This window comes from Ambystoma mexicanum, chromosome 10 (assembly GCF_040938575.1).
Source record: "Ambystoma mexicanum isolate Mex_15411 chromosome 10, UKY_AmexF1_1, whole genome shotgun sequence".
Lineage (NCBI taxonomy): Eukaryota > Metazoa > Chordata > Amphibia > Caudata > Ambystomatidae > Ambystoma > Ambystoma mexicanum.
The window spans coordinates 1595431647-1595450469 of NC_090932.1; the positions used below are offsets into that span (position 1 = coordinate 1595431647).

At 50.2% G+C, this 18823-nt stretch overlaps 1 protein-coding gene across 2 annotated transcripts in view; it reads left to right on the forward strand.

Annotated features, from left to right (window-relative positions):
* The window catches only part of PI4KA (phosphatidylinositol 4-kinase alpha), a 2470135-nt gene that overhangs the window by 403761 nt on the left and 2047551 nt on the right, over positions 1-18823 (forward strand). For both annotated transcript variants that reach the window (XM_069619956.1, XM_069619957.1), the window contains exons 12-13: positions 13892-13992; positions 14875-15004. In XM_069619956.1, coding sequence (XP_069476057.1) covers positions 13892-13992; positions 14875-15004 — 231 coding nt within the window. The remainder of the gene's footprint in view (positions 1-13891; positions 13993-14874; positions 15005-18823) is intronic.

The following is an 18823-nucleotide window of genomic DNA, read 5'->3' on the forward strand; positions in this document are numbered from 1 at the left end:
ATGCGCATGTATCACTGTTAGGGAGAATTCTCTTATAAGGCTAATTTCCCAAACCTAGTGAGTCCCCCAGCAGTGTTGCTGGATTTTTGGGGTTTGTTTTTTTCTCCTGCTAATAGTGAGACTCTCTTCCTCCCACTCTTAGGCATGTTTTGAGGTATGTCTTGGACTTTTTGTGTGCTTATGGGCTACGGGGTCTTTTACTCCATAGGCTATCATCTATTATTTGTGTATGTGTTACACAGCACCCTCAGTGCAGTAACACAGGGGTGTCATAGTGACCCCCAAACATAGACTCCATACCCTGGGACTGACTACTGTCTCCCAAGGCATGTAAAGTCACCATTGACTTTACTAGCCCTAAATTGTTAACAGAACCAGTACAAACCATCATATTGTGGAAGTACTGGAAGGGGTTAATTATATTGCCCCTGGGTCTGTTTTCAAGGGGGCACTGTCCAGTCCCCCCTTGTCGAGTTTCTGGCTGGTGGCAGTGGTTACCACGCAAAATATTCCACCGGAATATTTCCTATGGGATTTCCCCATTGATTTTAAACGCACCACTTTTTGGTGCAATGTTAAAGATGCTGCTGGTTTATTTATTTAATTTTAAATCAACGGTTGGGTCTTTTTGCCAGAACTCTATTCTGAAATGGCGTTTGTGTCCGTCTCTGTAACTCTGACCAAGGCCGAGCCCTTTGTTCCACTTTTTTGGCGGGCTTCTCCACAGAAGCCCTCCAAATGGTGCCACTCTGTCTGGGTTCCACAGGATGTGTGGGGAGGGAATTGGCACCCTGGACTGCGTTGCCTTAGCAACTCGAGTCGCACTCTATTCTGATTGGCCCCGTGGTGAGCCGCATGTTTGAGTGACAGCTAGGCTGTTGAATGGGGGTTTTTCTGCATAAAAGCAGGGCTTTTGGGACTGGAACTTCAGAAGTCGCCACAGGACCTAAGAATCCGAAGAGAGAAGAAGCTGAGCCATCGGCAACGATGACACCACTGGTGGAGCCCTGCTGCAACGACCTCACCACTTTCCCTACGACAAGAGGAGATCTTCTGCTGGAAGAGTCTTCTCCCTCTGAGCTGGTGGGATCAACCAGTTCGCCACTTCACCTTCCAAAGACGTCTCTTGGTCGAGTCACCCGTGCCAAGCACCCCGGCGACCGGATAGCCAAGGAACACACCTTTTACCGACGAACTCTGCGGCTGGTCTCTTCCCTGGGCGGTGCAACGACTACAAGTTTCCTCCTCGGCGAGATCTTCTCTTCCCCTGGTCTAAACCCCGACTTGCATCCACTAACAGGAACAACTGCCGCCGCTGGAGCTTCCTCTCTCTTTAAGGTACTGTGTTCCACCTGGCCTCCCTTTCTTCGGATTGCTAAAGGTGACCCTTAAATCCTTGGCTTTCCAACTGGGTTGGCTCCAGACCTTCTAACTTTACTTCTCGAATCCTTCTCGAATCCCACCCCATCCTCTTTTGAACACTCTGCAAAGACTTTTAGTGCATTTTAAACCGTGTGATCCTGGGCACATTTCGCTTTGCTCCATTTAAAGTGGGCCTGGCCTATGAACTTTGGCTCTACATTGTATACTGCCTTCACTGACTTGCTTTGGACTTAGAAAAGTGTTGGGAATTGTTTTATTTCTATGCTCTACCTTTTTCTCTCCCTTTAACCTTATTATTGGAGTGCCATCTAAGTTACACGCTCACCTCTGTTTTGACAAAAAGTGGTGTTTTATCTCAGACTTGTCTAGTAATTGCTAGGGGAGGTGTAAATACTTTTCGAGGGGATTGGGTCCTCCGACGTATTCCATATCTATGACAGAAATGACAGTAATCACCACAGCTGTGCTGCTTCGGAAAATCTTCGGCTCCTACGTCGATACGCCGTCCTTGAGGACCTCCTCCGACGGCCAATGCCACTGGATGTTATAAGTAGGACGCACGACGCCCGTAGCCTCAGTTCCGTTTTTTCCGCAAACGTGTTCGCTTCGGAGATCTCGGCGCGCCTCGACTCTTTGGAGTTCCTGTTCTTTCTCGGTTCTTCGAACTTGTTTTGTATTGTGAAGTCTTTCTTCGTAAAGATGTCTACCTCGTCTTCCACACCGCATCCAGGCTTTAAGAAGTGTGGGACTGTGGGTCCAAGATGTCGGTTACGGACTCGCACAACGCCTGCCTCTGGTGCCTCGGGGAGGCCCATGACACGGATGACTGTGTCGACTGCCAGTCGCTCACGTCAAAAGCCTTGCGGGAGCGCAAGAAGTTGTTATCGGTAGGTAAGGTGTCTAAGCCACGGAAGTCGAGGTCTGCGGGGCTTTCGACGGACGATTCGAGAGGCGACTCTCTGCGTCGTCGTCGGAAGTCCAGTGGGTCTCGGTCCCAGAGTGGAGGCACTCCTGGAAGCGCCGTCATCGGTCGCCTTCCCCGTCCTCTTCCGAGGACTTCTGCCCGTCGGCGGGTCGCTTACCCCACCAAGAATGCGACGCCGGAGGAATGGGCTCCTTCGGGAAGAAAATGTTGGCGATTCTCGAATCGTAGGGCACTGGTCCGTCCGCGCCTCCGAGTGGAGTCGGTCGTCATCGGTCGAGAGGCACCGCTCGCACGCCTTCGGGCTCGGTTGGTCATCACGATTCGCGGGAGAGGTCCCGCTCGGACAAGGGGAATTGTTCTCGGCATGTCCGTCCTAGGTCCCGCTCCAAGATGCGTTCGAGACCGTGTGAACCTGTAGTGTCTTAAAGGAAGACATCGACACCGGTGGCGCCGAGGTCGTCGACGGACACTTTTGAGGCCCCGCCTTCGAAGAAGTCATCGGCGCCCCGGCTGTCGAGGGACACGCTCAGGCCCCGGCCTCAAGGACTGTGTCGGTGCCATCGATGCTGTCAGCGCCGCGTTCAGCGTCGACGCCGATTCACTCGACGCCTTTCGAGGCTGTTTCGACCGGGATTCCCCGGGCCTCGGTGGAACCGCCTAGAAAGGCTCTGGCAAAGGCCAAGCATGTCTTTGTTCCGCATTCTGGGCCTTCTTTCCGCCAGCTTGAGTTTATTTCGGAGGTGGATGAGGGCTCTGATGATGGCATGGTTCCGGAGACGGTACCAGGCAAGATTTTCTCGGGCCATAGCCAAATTGAAGACCTGCGGCAATCCCTGCACGATGCCAGCGGGCTGGACACCTCTCTGGAGGTGGAGTTTTGTAGGCCTTAGCCTGGCACTCATGCCGATTTCTCATACCGGCGCCTTATGTCCAGGGTCACCGAGTACTTGGGATGATCTGCTCCCCCAGCGGATTTTCTTCAGGATGACCTTACGGATATCCTCGACCAAGGTCCACCAACTGACCCGGTACTGCCGTTCCATATGGCTCTAGAGAGGAGGGTGGCGGCGGCCTGGACTGCTCCGGAGAGTCTCCCGGCAGTGGGCAAGTCTTTGCAGCGAAAATATCGCCCAGCCAGTAGCAACTCCTGCGTGACCAAGCACCTCACTCCGGAGAGTTTGGTGGTACAGGCGGCTACAGATCGGCAAAGCAGGCATCGTATCCTACCATCCCTCCTGATGGGGACGACAAGCGTTTTGACGGCTGGGCGAAGAAAGTGTTTTCTTCAGGGGGTATGGCGCTTCAGGCAGCCAACTCTGTATGTGCCTTGTCATGTTTTACGCACACTCTGTGGAACTTTGTTTCCTTAGCGGCTGAACATATTCCTGAAGGGGATGAACGGAATGGTTTCCTTGCCATGGTTCAGGATTGTAAGGACGCCATGTGTGAGGCCGTTCAGTCGGGTTTGGACATGGCAGATTGCGTCAGCCGGTCCATGGCGGCGAGCACCGTGATAGGCAGGTTTGCATGGTTGCGGAAGTCGGGGTTTGCTCCTGATGTGCAGGCCCGGCTCCTCAACATGCCTTTTGACGGGGAACATCTTTTTGGCAGCAAGGCTGACGAGAGCCTTGAGAGGTTGCAGACCTCCAACGCTGCAGCGAAGTCATTGGGCGCTGCAGTTCACCAACCTCTGCCTTTTCGTCCTAGGGGACAGCAATGGAGGGGAGGTTCCTTTCGTTATTACTCGTCCTTTGGTGAAGCGAGAGGAGCTGCCAGTCAAAGGGGCCACCGTAGGAGTGGCAGAGGTGGAAAACAAGGTACTAGAGGTGCCAAGGCTGCTCGGGCTGTTGCCTCTTTGCCCTTAGGCAACGCCGGAGCCGCTTCAGCTCAGTCATGAGCCAATGTCCCATGGTTCGCCAGTTGGGGGAAGGCTGGCGCAGCATCTTGCAGAGTGGCGCGCCATTACTTCAGATGTGTGGGTTCTGGAGATCATAACCCATGGCTACTGTCTTCCTTTCCGGCATAGGCCTCAAGACAATCCACTGGGAAATCTCTCTTTGAAGAGTCCGGATCCGCTCCTTGTTCAGGGAATTCAATCCCTGCTGGAGAAAGGCGCCATAGAACTGGTGCCTGTAGCGGAGAGGAACAAGGGATGGTATTACCCTTATTTTTTGATTTCCAAGAAAGACTGGGGATTGAGACCCATCATGGACTTGCGCGGTTTGAACAAACTCCTCAGGAAGGACAAGTTCAAGATGGTTACTCTCTCTCAAGTCCCAGGCCCTTCAACTTCAGGACTGGTTGGTGTCTCTCGACATCAAGGACGCTTATTTTCATGTGCCGATACATTCAAAGCACAAGAAGTACCTGAGGTTCGCGGTTGGCGACTTTCACTTTCAGTTTCGGGTCCTGCCGTTCGGATTGACCTCCGCCCCGAGTGTCTTCACCAAGCTCATGGTGGTGGTGGCAGCATATCTCAGGAAAGGAGGGATTCACGTCTACCCCTACCTGGACGATTGGTTGATCAGGGCACGCTCTCCCGAGCAAGTCTTGGATCATCTGTCAGTCACCTGCCACTCCCTCCACAAGCTAGGCTTCTCCCTCAACTTAAAGAAGTCCCATCTGACAACTCCTCAGAGGCCCCAGTACATCGGAGCCGTGCTCGACACGTCCCTGGGGCAGTGTTTTCCTCCCCAGGTGAGGGCTCATCACATTCAGCAGATGGTGCACAAGTCTCAGCTTGCCCAGAGTCGCCCAGCGTTCGAGTTCTTGAGATTGCTCGGCCTCATGGCATCCTGCATTCTTCTGGTGCCAGAGGCCAGGTTGCGGATGAGATCTTTGCAATGGGCACTCAAGCTCCAGTGGTCTCAGTCCTCCGGCAGGATGTCGGACCCTGTTCAGGTGCCGTCCTCGGTCGCCCAGGACCTTCTGTGGTGGGGCGTCGAAGACAATCTGATGAAGGGGGCTCCATTTTGGCTACCCTGCCCAGAGGTGACGATCGTGACAGATGCATCCCTCACGGGATTGACAGTCAGCGGTCCTTGGTCTCCGTCGGAGTCCAGACTCCATATCAATCTGTTGGCGCTGAGGGACGGACAACACGGTGGCCATGCACTACCTCAACAAAAAGGGGGGGCAGGGTCACTTCCTCTGTGCAGGGAGGCGATGCAGCTCTTGTTCTGGGCAATCCAGCAGGAAGTTTCGATCTCGGAAGTTCATCTGGCCGGAGGCGAAAACGAGACGGCGGACGCTCTGAGCAGGCAGAGCGCAATTTCTCATGAGTCGGAGTTGGCTCAGGAGATTCTCCTGGAGATCTTCGCCATGTGGGGGACCCCTCAAGTGGATCTCTTTGCCTCCAGTGTCAACAGTAGGTGCGAGAGGTTCTGCTCACGGGAATTTCCTCCAAAAGGAGCCTTAGGAGATGCTTTCGTGGTGGAGTGGTCATTCCCACTGCTGTACGCGTTTCCTCCAGTCCCTGTCATCCCGCAAGTACTGCGGAGGTTACGGAGGTTCGGTTCCCGGATGATCCTCATTGCTCCGGCGTGGGCCCGGAGGACGTGGTACCCGGACCTTCTCAACTTGTCCATCTGCCCTCCATGTCGTCTTCCCTAGCGAGACGATCTGCTCTCACGGGAGGGGGGGGTCAGGCTCTCCATCCACAGGTCCGGTCCCTCAACCTTCACGCTTGGTTTCTGAAAGGTTGGGGTATATGGATTGGGACCTCCCTGAAGACGTGATGAAGGTGTTGCTCTCGGCCAGACGGCCAGCAACCAAGTCCCTGTACCGTTGGCGTAAGTTCTGCGACTGGTGCAGGGTTAAGAATGTGGATCCTTTTGCATGTGACATTCCCATGGTTCTGTCTTTTTTGCTTTCTTTGGCCCACAGGGGCCTGCAAGTGGGTACCGTTAAGGGTTACCTGGCGGTGCTGTTCATATTTAAGCGCTCGTCTGAAGAGTGTTCCTATTTTAAAATTCCTTTAATTTCTCAGTTTCTGAAAGGGCTCAATAATGTGTTCCCTCCGTCACCTTTCCTGGTGCCCGGTTGGGATTTGAACCTTGTTCTTAAGTTTTTGATGGGTGCTCCGTTTGAGCCTTTGCATTCATGCCCTTTGAGACTGTTAACACTTAAAACTGTATTTTTGGTTGCGGTCACTTCCGCTCGCAGAGTGAGTGAGTTACAGGCACTTTCAGCTAAGCCACCCTTCACTGTGTTTCATAAGGACAGGGTTGTCCTTTGAGTTCGTCCTTCCTTTCTTGCGAAGGTGGTGTAAGGAATTTCTTTTAAGCCAGAAGGTTATTCTTCCGGCGTTTTATCCTCCTCCACATCCTGGTAAGGAAGAGGAGAGGCTCCATAGGCTTGTTCCTAGGAGAGCGTTATGATTTTATATTTCACGCATGTCCCGGGTCAGAGTGGACGATCAACTCTTCATTGGTTACGCTGGAAAGCGTTTAGGACAAGCTGTGACAAAACTGACTTTGTCTCGCTGGATTATTTTGGCTATCTCGGAGTGTTACCGCTTGGCGGGTAAAGACCTACCGGTCGGTGTTAGGCAGAAACCTGTGCAGTTCCCTTAGGGACCACTGCAAAAGATTTAGGACTACAGGTGGTTGGCAGTAAACCCATTTGGTAGCAGTCTGTACCACCCAGATTTACCTGGTAGCTGTGGCTGAGCAGTCAGACTTCTCTCAAGATGAGTTAGGCAGTATATAGAGTATACACAATAGGTTCAGGGATACAGTAGCACAAGCAAACACTGACCAGAGCTTGGGTGTAAAAGTATATAATTATTTATTTAAAGACACACTTGTAAATTACACTAGCACAAAGAGAGGTAAATAAATTCAACACAGTCACTATTATATATATACAACCCTAATTACTTATTAGACAAGTCTTAATGAGAAACACCACTTATTTTCAGACAGAGGTGAGCGCTTAACATAAGATAGCACTCTAATAAGTTATTAAAAAGGGAGGGGTGTTAGGCAGAAACCTGTGCAGTTCCCTTAGGGAACACTGCAAAAGATTTAGGACTACAGGTGTTAGCAGTAAACCCACTTGGTAGCAGTCTGTACCACCCAGATTTACCTGGTAGCTGTGGCTGGGCAGTCAGACTTCTCTCAAGAAGAGTTAGGCAGTATGCAAAGTATACACAATAGGCACTCAGATACAATAATACAAGCAAACACTGACCAGAGCTTTGGTATCAAAGTATATAATTATTTATTTAAAAACACACTGTTGAAACACTCCAGCACTCTTATTGTAAAATATTCTAAACACAGTTACTATTGTAATATATACGCCCCTTTTTCCTTATCAGATAAGTCACTGTAAAACACCACTTATTTTCATACACAGGTGAGCGCTTAACTAGATGGCACTCCAATAAGTTTGTGAGAAAGGGAGGGAAAAAGAATATGGAAAGATACACCCCTCTAAGGTTCAGGAACACTGTTAGCAAGGCAGAAGAGCAAAAAGTCACTGGTGAGCCAAAGTCCAAAGGCTGGGCCCACTCTTAGAGAGAGCAGAGCACAAATGCGCCCAAGATCACACAGTTACACTAGGCTTAGAAAGTCTTGCAAAGGGCTCAAGAGTTTAGAGAGGCTTAGGAAAGTTTAGCCAGGGTGTCCCAGGCTAACCCAGGTTCGAAAGCTGGGAGCTAAATCTACCCCGTACAGTCGGTAGCAAGGGAAGCCAGGCGGGACACGGTACCTTAAGTGGGAAGGATTCTCTAGCGGTGGCAATTGTTCCTGGTAGTGGGTGCAAGTTGCGTCGTCGTCCAGGGAAAGAGAAGATCTCGACTTGGAGGAAAGATGAAGGTCGTTGCACTACCAGGGAAGAAACCAGCCGCAGAGTTTTCCGGTTAAAGGTGGTACCTTTGTTTTGCGGTCGTGGTAACACGTGGTATCCCGGTTGCCGGGGTGCTTGGCACAGGCAAGGCGGCCACGAGGTACGTCGAAGGCGAAAAGACGGTGAAACTGGTTATCCCCACCAGTCAAAGGAAGAAGACTCTCCGGCGGGAGATTGGGAAAAGTGGTGAGGCGGTCCAGCAGGGCTCCACCGGTGGCGGTGTCGTGGCAGGTCGGCTCAGCTTCTCCCTCGTCGGATTCTTAGGTCCTGTGGCGACTTCTGAAGTTCCAGTCCCCAAAGCCCTGCTTTTATGCAGAAAACCCCCATTCACTCAGCCTAGCTGTCACTCAAACATGCAAAGTGGTGAGCTGGCCGGCTCACCACTTGGGCCAATCAGGATGGAGTGCGACTTGAGTTGCCTAGGCAACTCAGTCCAGGGTGCCTAAATTCCCCTCCATCCCTCCTAAGTACCCCAGACAGAGTGGCACCACTTTGGAGGGCTTCTGTGGAGAAGCCCGCCAAAAAGTGGAACAAAGGGCTCGACTTGGGTTGGAGTCACAGAAGAGAACACAAACGCCATTTTAGAATCAAGTTTTGGCAAAAAATACCAACCGGAGAATTAATATTAATTAAATAAACCAGCGGTATGTTCGAGGCTACCGTAAATAATTAAATAAAGATAGTAGCCTAAAACAATGGGAAATCCCATAGGAAAATATTTGCGGTTGAGTACAAAAAGTAGTATCCACTGCCACCAGCCAAAACTCGATCGGGGGGACTGGACAGTGCCCCCTCGAACAACAGACCCCGGGGCAATCGAATTGCCCCGACCAGTATGTCCACAATAGGATGGTTTGTACTGGTTCTGTTCACAATTTGAGACTAGTAAAGCCAATGGTGACTTTACATGCCCTGGGAGACAGTCCCAGGGTATGGGAGTCTATGTTTGGGGGTCGCTACGACACCCCTAGGTTACGGCACGGTGGGTGCTGTGTAACCCATATACCAAAAACACATGAAGCCCTATGGAGTAAAAGACCCCATAGCCCATTAAACACATCTAGATTCAAAGAAACACACTCAAATCATGTCCAAGAGTGAGGGTATAAGAGTCTCACTCTTGGCAGGAGAAAAAAATAAACCCCAAAAATCCAGCAAAGCTGCTGGGAGACTCACTAGGTTAGGAAATTCAGCCTAATCAGAGAATTCTCCCTAACAAGGGGAAAAAGGCAGAGTTTTGAAAGCACACAAATTTCAATACTTTTCAAAGAACCACAGTGAGGCAGGTTAGGCAAAGTCTACTGGAGAGCAAGGAGGTTCAAATGCCAGGCCAACTCTTAGAGAGAGCAAGCGAAATTTGTCCAGGATCACACAGCGGGGTTATGCCCAAAGAGTCTTTGTAAATAGTGCACAAAAAGATTGAGATCAAGTCAGGAAAAGTTAGTTAACAGTTCCCAGGCTAACCCAGGTTAGAAAGTCGAGGATTTACTGTCACCCCGAACAATCTGTCGCAAGGGAGGCCAGGCGGGACACAGTACCTGAAAGTGGGAAGAACGCTCCAGCGGGGGCAGTTGTTCCTGGCAGCGGGTGCAAGTCGGTGTTTCGTCCAGAGGAAGAGGTCTCGACGTGGAGGAAAGCTGAAGGTCGTTGCGCTGCCAGGGAAGAAACCAGCCGCGGAGTTTCCCGGTTACAAGGTACTGCCCTTTTCTTCGCGGTAGTGGTAAACCGTGGTATTCCGGTTGCCGGGGTGCTTGGCACGAGATGGTCCAGGAAGGCGAAAAGACGGGCAAACTGGTTATCCCCACCAGTGAAAGGAAGAAGACTCTCCGGACTGGAGATCTCCTCTGTCGTCGGGAAAAGTGGTGAGATGGTTCAGCAGTGCTCCACCGGTGATGTCGTCTTTGCAGGTCGGCTCGGCTTCTCCCTCCTCGGATTCTTTAGGTCCTGTGGCGACTTCTGAAGTCCCAGTCCCCAAAGCCCTGCTTTTATGCAGAAAACCCCCATTCATTCAGCCTAGCTGTCACTCAAACATGCTAACATGCTAACATGCCGGACGGCTCACCACTTGGGCCAATCACACAAGAGTGCGACTTGAGTTGCTGAGGCAACTCAGTCCAGGGTGCCTAAACCCCCTCCTACACCCCCTGTGGTACCCAGACAGAGTGGCACCACTTTTGGAGGCTTCTGTGGAGAAGCCCGCCAAAAAGTGGAACAAAGGGCTCGACTTGCTTGGAGTCACAGAAGCAAACACAAATGCCATTTTGGAACCAAGTTTCGGCAAAAAATTCCAACCGGTGAATTTATATTAATTTAATAAACCGGCGGTATGTTCGAGGCTATATTAAAAAGTGGTAGCCTCGAACAATAGGAAAATCCCATAGGAATATATTCGCGGTCGAATATAAAAAGTAGTATCCACTGCCACCAGCCAAAACTCGGTCAGGGGGGGACTGGACAGTGCCCCCTCGAACAACAGACCCCGGGGCAATCGAATTGCCCCGACCAGTACGTCCACAATAGGATGGTTTGTACTGGTTCTGTTCACAATTTGAGACTAGTAAAGCCAATGGTGACTTTACATGCCCTGGGAGACAGTAGTCAGTCCCAGGGTATGGAGTCTATGTTTGGGGGTTGCTACGACACCCCTGGGTTACGGCACGGTGGGTGCTGTGTAACCCATATACCAAAAACACATGAAGCCCTATGGGGTAAAGGACCCCATAGCCCATAAAACACATACAAAGTCAAAGGAACACCTCAAATCGTGTCTAAGAGTGGGAGGAAAAGAGTCTCACTCTTAGCAGGAGAAAAAAATAAACCCCAAAAATCCACCAAAGCTGCTGGGGGACTCACTAGGTTTGGGAAATTAGCCTTTACAGAGAATTCTCCCTAACAGTCGGCTTATGGGCCCATTCTACCAGGGGTATGGCTGCCTCTACTGCCCTACAGAGTGGGTTTCTTATTCGTAACATCTGTGATGCAGCCACCTGGGCTTCGGTACATACTTTTGTACGTCACTACTCCCTCGATTCCATCCGTGGGCAGGATTTGGGCTTTGGCAAGGCGGGCCTTTACTCTGGAATTTGATTGGGCATTCTAAATTTCTGTTTTCTCAATTCTTTTCCCACCTCCTTGCATTGGTACTGCTTTGGGAGTCAGTCATAGATATGGAATACGTCGGAGGACCCAATCCCCTCGAAGACCAAGTTACTCTCTTACCTGGTAACGTTCTTTCGATGGGATGGTCTGACGTATTCCATATCGCTCCCTCCCTACCTTCCCCGCTACAGAATTTCTTATGCGATTGCAGCTTACGTTTCCGCAAGGCTTTGTGTGTCAGACTGGCAGAAGACTGGTCCCACACGTTCTGGGGGAAAAAACTACAACTGAGGCTACGGGCGTCGTGCGTCCTACTTATAACATCCAGTGACGTCGGCTGTTGGAGGAGGTCCTTGAGGGTGGCGTATGGACGTCATCGATGCAGGATGCAGACGCCGAAGATTTTCCAAAGCAGCACAGCTGTGTTGATTACTGTCATAGATATGGAATACGTCGTCGGACCATCCCATCAAAAGAATGTTACCAGGTAAGAGAGTAACTTGTTCTTCTGATTGTGTTGGAACTTGCTTTTGATTAATAGTGCTAGTGTATTGCCTAAAGTGTGTGTTAAATAATTATATACTTTTGATACAAAGCTCTGGTCAGTGTTTGCTTGTTCCACTGTGTTTTTGGCCCTATTGTGTATACTCTATATACTGCCTTACTCTTCTTGAGAGAAGTCTGACTGCTCAGCCACAGCTACCAGGTAAATCTGGGTGGTGCAGACTGCTACCAATTGGGTTTACTGCTTACTCCTGTAGTCTTGATCTTTTTGCAGTGTTCCCCAAGGGAACTGCACAGGATTCTGCCTAACAATCACACTCCCTGGTGGTCTGACTGCTCGCCATCGTGGAATCTGGCACCCGAAACGAGAAGTGTCTCATGGGAATGGTGTTGATCGTAGCGAGATCACTCCTCGCCAGAACCTGGGTAGGGAATAGAGTCCCCAGATTCCAGGAATGGATTACCACTATGTCAAGGTTTGAGATGAGAGAGAGTCCCGTCTTGATGTACCTACGTAAACGAGTAAAGGACTATGCTAGTTTTGAAGTGGGTAGTGGTGCGGGGCGGGAGGGTGTTGGGGCTATAGCTCTATTTCACTGTAGTTGTTAATAACATAAATGTCAATAAAAACCGTTTAAAAATAAAAGAGCTATGGAGCAGACAGACTCCATAGTACAGGTAGAATGCAAAGAATAGAGTTCCAAAATACAGAGCCCATAAAAATGAATGAGTGGAAAAAGGCTCCACTCATTCAGGATTAAAGGAAAAAGGGCCAGAAGTTCAGCAATAAGTGCTGGGGGTCTCACAAGGAGAGGGGATATAGCACAATAATGATGATAAACCTCCCTAGCACCATGTCCATACAATTCTGTTCTAACGGTATGCAATACACGCCATGAAGTGCCCCGGTGTCCTAACTTCCATCTATAGGCTCCTCAGCTTCACTTAGTAGCTCCGCTGTCCTTTGCGGTCAACAGTTCTCCCCACGGCTTACTCCCTTGTCTGACAGGCGTCTCGTCAGCTTTCTGATTTCCTCAATGTCTTGGACCTTACTCTGCAATTTCATCTGCTCACGGCATTCACACTGCAAACCTCCCACTTCAGAGCTTCTTCTGACAGCGCCTCCAGAAACTTCCTCGTTCCACACTGCAGCTTGCTTCCATCGGATTTCCTGACTTGCGTTGGAAGTAAAGAGACTCCATCCCGACACTTGGTTGTTTTGAATTTCCTGGCTCCTATTGAATTCTCCCAACAACTATAGCGCGTCACTTGCTTCTTAGTCTCAGCAATTTTCATTGTTCTAGTCCTTTTCCTCGTCTCAGTATTGTCTGACATTTTCAAATAAAGATATGAAAAAGCTTTGCAATTAGTCATGACTGGATTTTCTTGTCTAACATTACAATATGGCATGGAGGATTGGGGAGTTATAGGGGTGTTGTCAGGCTCTATGGAGAAACAGGGATTCCATGTTCCACCTAACAAGTCAACTTCACTCCCATGAGGGTCATCTCCCCTCATGTGGTCTTCCTCAGATAGCCACACCTAGGGTCGGGATCATGTAGCTTCTGCCTTTCCCTAGTCACATGAGGAGAGGAGAGAGGAGATAATCACTAGATTAATCACATTTAGTGCCACAGTATGCTAATCTAAAAATACTGCAATGTATGTGTGGATACTTGTGCGTGTCTCTCAATGTATGTTACTGCTCCTTTGTATTTGTCACGTTGAGTGAATCGACATTGTGTGCATCGTACAGCCCATTTGTGTTTGTATTCCCCCCTCATCCCTATGCATCCTTTTTTTCTCTGGGGATTGCTATAATGCATCACTTGACTACTCTGTTAACTAATGTTAACTTCTGAGTCAGAAGGGGTTCTTTATTATGGCTTTGCAGAGCACAGACCAGATCTCTGCTGTTTATTGTGCGTTAAAATCTGCTGTTTGTTATGCATTAAATATTGAATGCAAAGAAATCAAATGAATTGTTGCTGCCGGTGAGGGCTATAAAGCATCTAACTACACTGGAGTTCCTCCACTGGCCTGGAATCTAAAATCAAGGCCAAAAAGGCTGCCTGTTCCTCTACGTCTGACCATGAGACTTTTTGTGTTTCTGTTTTCTGATCTAAGGTGCTGAGAACCTCTGCATCAAGCTGTCCGAGAAGCTGCAGTCCAAGACATCCAGCAAGGTGATCATTGCCCACATGCCGCTGCTCATCTGCTGCCTACAGGTACATGCTCAAGGACAGCCTTCACATCTGTCAAAACTGCCTGCGTCCCCTGTGTCTTTTTCAAAAGAAGTGCATGGTGTGCTTATGGGATTCCACCCCCTACATAGTAGCCTGTTTGCCAGTGGCTAACCGGGAGACTGGAACAATTAGTTTCCCTCACCATCTGTTCTGAAAAAGCTGCTCTCTAGAGTTATAGATCAATGAGGGGAGACCTGCAGAGGGCCCGAGTAACCTGGCTTGGTGCATGGACTTTTTAGACATTTGGGTGCATGCTGCAGTCAGATGGCTTGTAGATGGAGTTCTCCGTCCTGCCCAGTTAACACTGCCAATACTAGCAGTTGCTGGTTTCTTTGCTGGTAGCTGGTGAGGAGCATCAGGAACATTGTTTGCTATTTCCTAGTAATTGATGCATGGATTAATTGTTGCACTGTCATTTTGTAAAACGTTCCTTGTGCCTGCAATACCCATGTTTCAAATATTTATTGTTTCTGTTTATCCCATTACTTTTTTTTAATTTTGCAGCCAATATGCACACACTGCATTAAAACTGCGACTCAGAGTTTGCTGCTTAGGCTGCTTTTTTGGAGTCCTCTAACGTAAATTGTAGTGGCAATGTATTTATAAAGTTTTACTGCAGTTTGCAAAATCCTTGATACCTCCCCCGTGCTTCTGAGTGATCTGTTAAATTAACAGAAGTGGTATTTATTTAGCAGTGTAATCACTTTGTGTTTATTCCATGATTCTCCTGGGTATATCAAATGTATAGCCTATAATTAAAATATGAAAAGCATTACTAAAGTTTATGAGCCTATACTAGCTGTTTGTATTCTGCAGACATCATCAATTGCCTCTTTGTTAACTTTTACTGGTTTTTCGTTGCAGGGTTTGGGTCGTCTTTGTGAGCGCTTTCCTGTTGTAGTTCATTCTGTGACTCCATCTTTGAGGGATTTCCTGGTGGTCCCTTCTCCAGTTCTGGTGAAACTATACAAGTACCACAGCCAAACACCTCCAGGTAAGATCAAGCCACATCACCCATGATACTTGCTTGCTTGTAACTTCTTCCGGTGTCCACAAGTTTTGCTTTCTGTTCTGGTGTGTAATGGAGGCATGAAACCTATGTGATTCCTTGTTACAGTACCTTCGACAAAAAGGCCAATAAAATCAACTTTTTTAAAATTGCAAAGGGAAAAATTATGAGTGGGATGACAGGAAAAACAGGTTGGGTTCAATGAATGTTCTTCAGACCGTACAGGTTGTGTTGTCTTTCTTTCTCTATTGCTCTCTCCTAGAGCTATTGTAGGAATGTCTGTGTTGTGGTCCCTATCGAACCGCTGGTGCCACGCACACAGTGTTCAAATGGCTTAGACCGCTCTTGCCTGCGCGGTCTAGTGTTTCCATGATGATTTTTTCTTGGATTCCCTTTTTTCCCTTCGTTTGGGCTTATATGCTGGACTCTTCCTTGCTCCCCTGTTTCACAGGAAGATCAGGAGAAGGGAACTCAACCCCTGATCCGCAGCTGCATCGTGCTGTGATATCACCATCTGCGCGAAATACAGTAAGTGGAATCTTGATTCTCACAGCTATACTAGTATTACTAAGTGCAGAGAGAGCTCAGGTGTTCGACCATGTTCAACTGTAACTGTTCTTCAGTAGGAGGGCTTTCCCCTCAGTCATTTTTCACCTCATATTCGGGCTGGATCCCGGTTCACCCATTCGCCTGAGGCAGCTAGCAAATGCACAAAAATGTGATGCAGCAAAACCTCTAGCCACCACCCTGGATCGCCCCCCCATGAAACACCCCGGTGAGATGTTAGGAAAGATTTTTCTTTGTGTGGCTTTCCCTCCATAACTTCAATAGGACACCACACTTGTTTCTATTGTGTTGCACCTTTGCTTAATTTTGGAGGTAAGTAATGCCTTTTTACTTCACTTACCTTGCTAAACTTGTCTGTTTTGGGGGTACTTGTCTGCATGTCCTTGTCGGCGACTCAATCCTGCTGCGCACACGTTGGGCCTGAAATCCTCTGTGGCCGGAGCAACCTACATTTGCCTGACTGGGTCTGTATACACCTCATTGCGGTGGTCCCCTGCGAGGACAGAGGTGCATAACCCTCTGTGGCAGGGCGCCCCCAAGGACAGACGGAGCAGGAGCTCCGGGGCGCTCTATGCCAAGCAACTCCAGCGGCTGCAGTAGACCGGCCTTTGTGCCTTGGGACTCCACGGGGAGCGCAGCCTCTGCGTCTGCAGATGCCCCCAATGGAGATCGCCCGGGCTTGGGGACTGGTGCCTGGCCCCTGCCTTCTCTCCCCTGCTGCTGTCCTCCTTGGTCATGTGGTGCCGTCGCCGCACATTGGGGGGCCTCACATCACGGTGCTAGTGCACCTGCTTAGGATCTCCTCAGCCCCCGACCGCATGTCTCCACAGTCCGGCTCCTCCTCCATGTGGCTCCTGATCAAGAACTGGTGTCGGGAGTGAGGGGTCCCTGCCGCGCCCCGGGAGCAGCCAGAGACCCCTGTGGTGCACAGGCAGAGCCACTTTCAGTGTCTACACAGGGAGCCGCGCAGACCATATAAAGTGCCGTTGGCCGCGCTGGATGAATACCCTGCTCCAGTGCCTGCACGCTCCCGCTACCCATAGGATATCCACATTCCCTGGGCACAAGGCCCTCCTGGGAGCCCTGCTACACCACTGGCCTGCGGAGCGGTCGCCGCCGACTACTGGAGGCTGGGCCGGTTCTCTAGACAACACTTTGTCATATTCCACCAGGGAGGCTCCTGCCTTGTTGTGCTGGACAGGTCCCCAGCGGAGGCCCATACACGTGAGTAAACTGGGTAGAGGGCCTGTTTGTGGCCCTCGCGCCCTGCTGAATAATTCATCCAATGCAGTGGGGCGATTGCCCACCCAAGGCACCAGCCAATTAATAGGTTCCGTTTGGAGGGTGAAACTTCCCCACCCCTACCTGGCTGCGCAATCACATTGATTACCTGGAGGGTTAGCGAACTCTGCCACCGACACATACCCTGGACTTATCCTTGCACACCGGGGGGACTGCAGGTGGTTTGTGTCGAGACTCCTTCACCGTGACACCCCCGCTGCATCTAAGAACTTTATGGTGGCTTGGTACCCCCTTCCTGGGATCTGTACGTCCATCTGGCTATCTCCCCCTTCCTGTTGGCGGGGACGCCCATACGGTGCCCACACTCGTAAAACCCGGAAACAGGCAAAAATGGATCAGTTCACCAGGCAGGACCATCCCCACCCGATGCCCTCAATCCCTCCTCAGCATCTACCACGGTCGACATGGCCACATTGAATCAAACCCTACTGAGCCTAAAGAACAGCACAGACTCCCTCTGTTCGGAAATAGACACACTGACCTGCAAAGTGGAGACTTCCGCGAAACAGATCGACAAACTCTGTGGTCGCATGTCGGAGGAGGAGCAGCGCATTGGAGATGCAGAAGACAGGTTGAGTTCTCTACAGAGGGAGGTTGCGACCTTGCAGCAATCGGTGAAACGGGTGGAGGCAAAGAACGACGACCTAGAGGGGAGATCAAGGAGGAACAATGTCCGCATCCTGGGGGTCCCCGAGTCCACCCAAATTGACAACATGGAACTATTTGTTGAAAAACTACTTGTGGATATACTGGACCACCCCCCCCCCCCTGTCTTCCATGTTCCTAGTCGAGAGGGCGCATCGCTCCTTGGCGGCCATACAACCACCGGGTGCCCCAGCTAGACTCATCATTGCTCGGATTTTGAACTACAGTGACTTTCTCCTCCGCGCCACCAGTGACGAGGGAGAACTCAGATATGGCTCTTCACTCATACTTTTCCCTGATCGCCGCCAGCAAGTCCAGGAGCAGAGGAAAACTTTCCAGGCTGTGCAAAATGAACTGCGGGAAAAGAATATTAATTTTGCCATGCTTTATCCCGCTAAATTACGGGTGGTACATGGGGGAGAAAACCCTATTCTTCACCACCCCGGCCTTGTTCCACAGCCGCCCTTCACACCCCTTTGTTGCAGTCACTGTGCATAGTTTTGTTGGGCAGGGATGGGGATTCACCTGGTAGGTTTATGGCGTGGGATGGGGGCAGTTGGGGTAGTTGTTTGTTCATGGTGCAGAATTCACACTAGCTCCTCTTTGCAATGTCACTTTAGTAGTGTGTTAGGAAGGTATAATCTCTGGGAGTGGCCCTGGTTTGGATCCCCTGTGCCCCTCCGAGGTGTTGTTCTATCCCAAGAAGACATGGCAACTAACTCTTTAACCGTAATGTCCTGGAACCTTAGAGGGCCTCACTAATCACAAGAAGCGTAGACTTGTGCTGAACAATGCTAAATCGCAAGGGGTCAACGCCTCTTTCGAGTGGATTGTGTCCTCCAACGTATTCCACATCTTTGACATATAATGTCCACAGCTGTGTACTTCGGAAACCTTTTCGGCAGAGGGCATCCTGCGTCGATGGCGTCGGGTCGATGTCCCTCGAAGGCCTCCGTCAAGGGCAACGTCACTGGATGTTATAAATAGGACGCATGGCGCTCGTAGACTCAGTCCCGTTTTTTCCACAAGCGTGTTTGTTTCAGAGACTCGGCGCGCCTCGTGTATTCCTCGTGAATGTCTTCTTCAACCCCTCCGACTCCATGGTCTTGCTTTAAGACTTGCCAGGACTGCAAGTAGAAAATGTTGATTACCGACCTGCATCGCATTGGTTCGTGGTGCTTGGGTGAGAGTCACGACACTGACGACTGTTCCAAATGGCAGTTACTAACTGCTAAGGCCCTGCGGGAGCATAAGGGAAAGCTTCAGGTAAGTAGGTTTTCAAAACCCAGT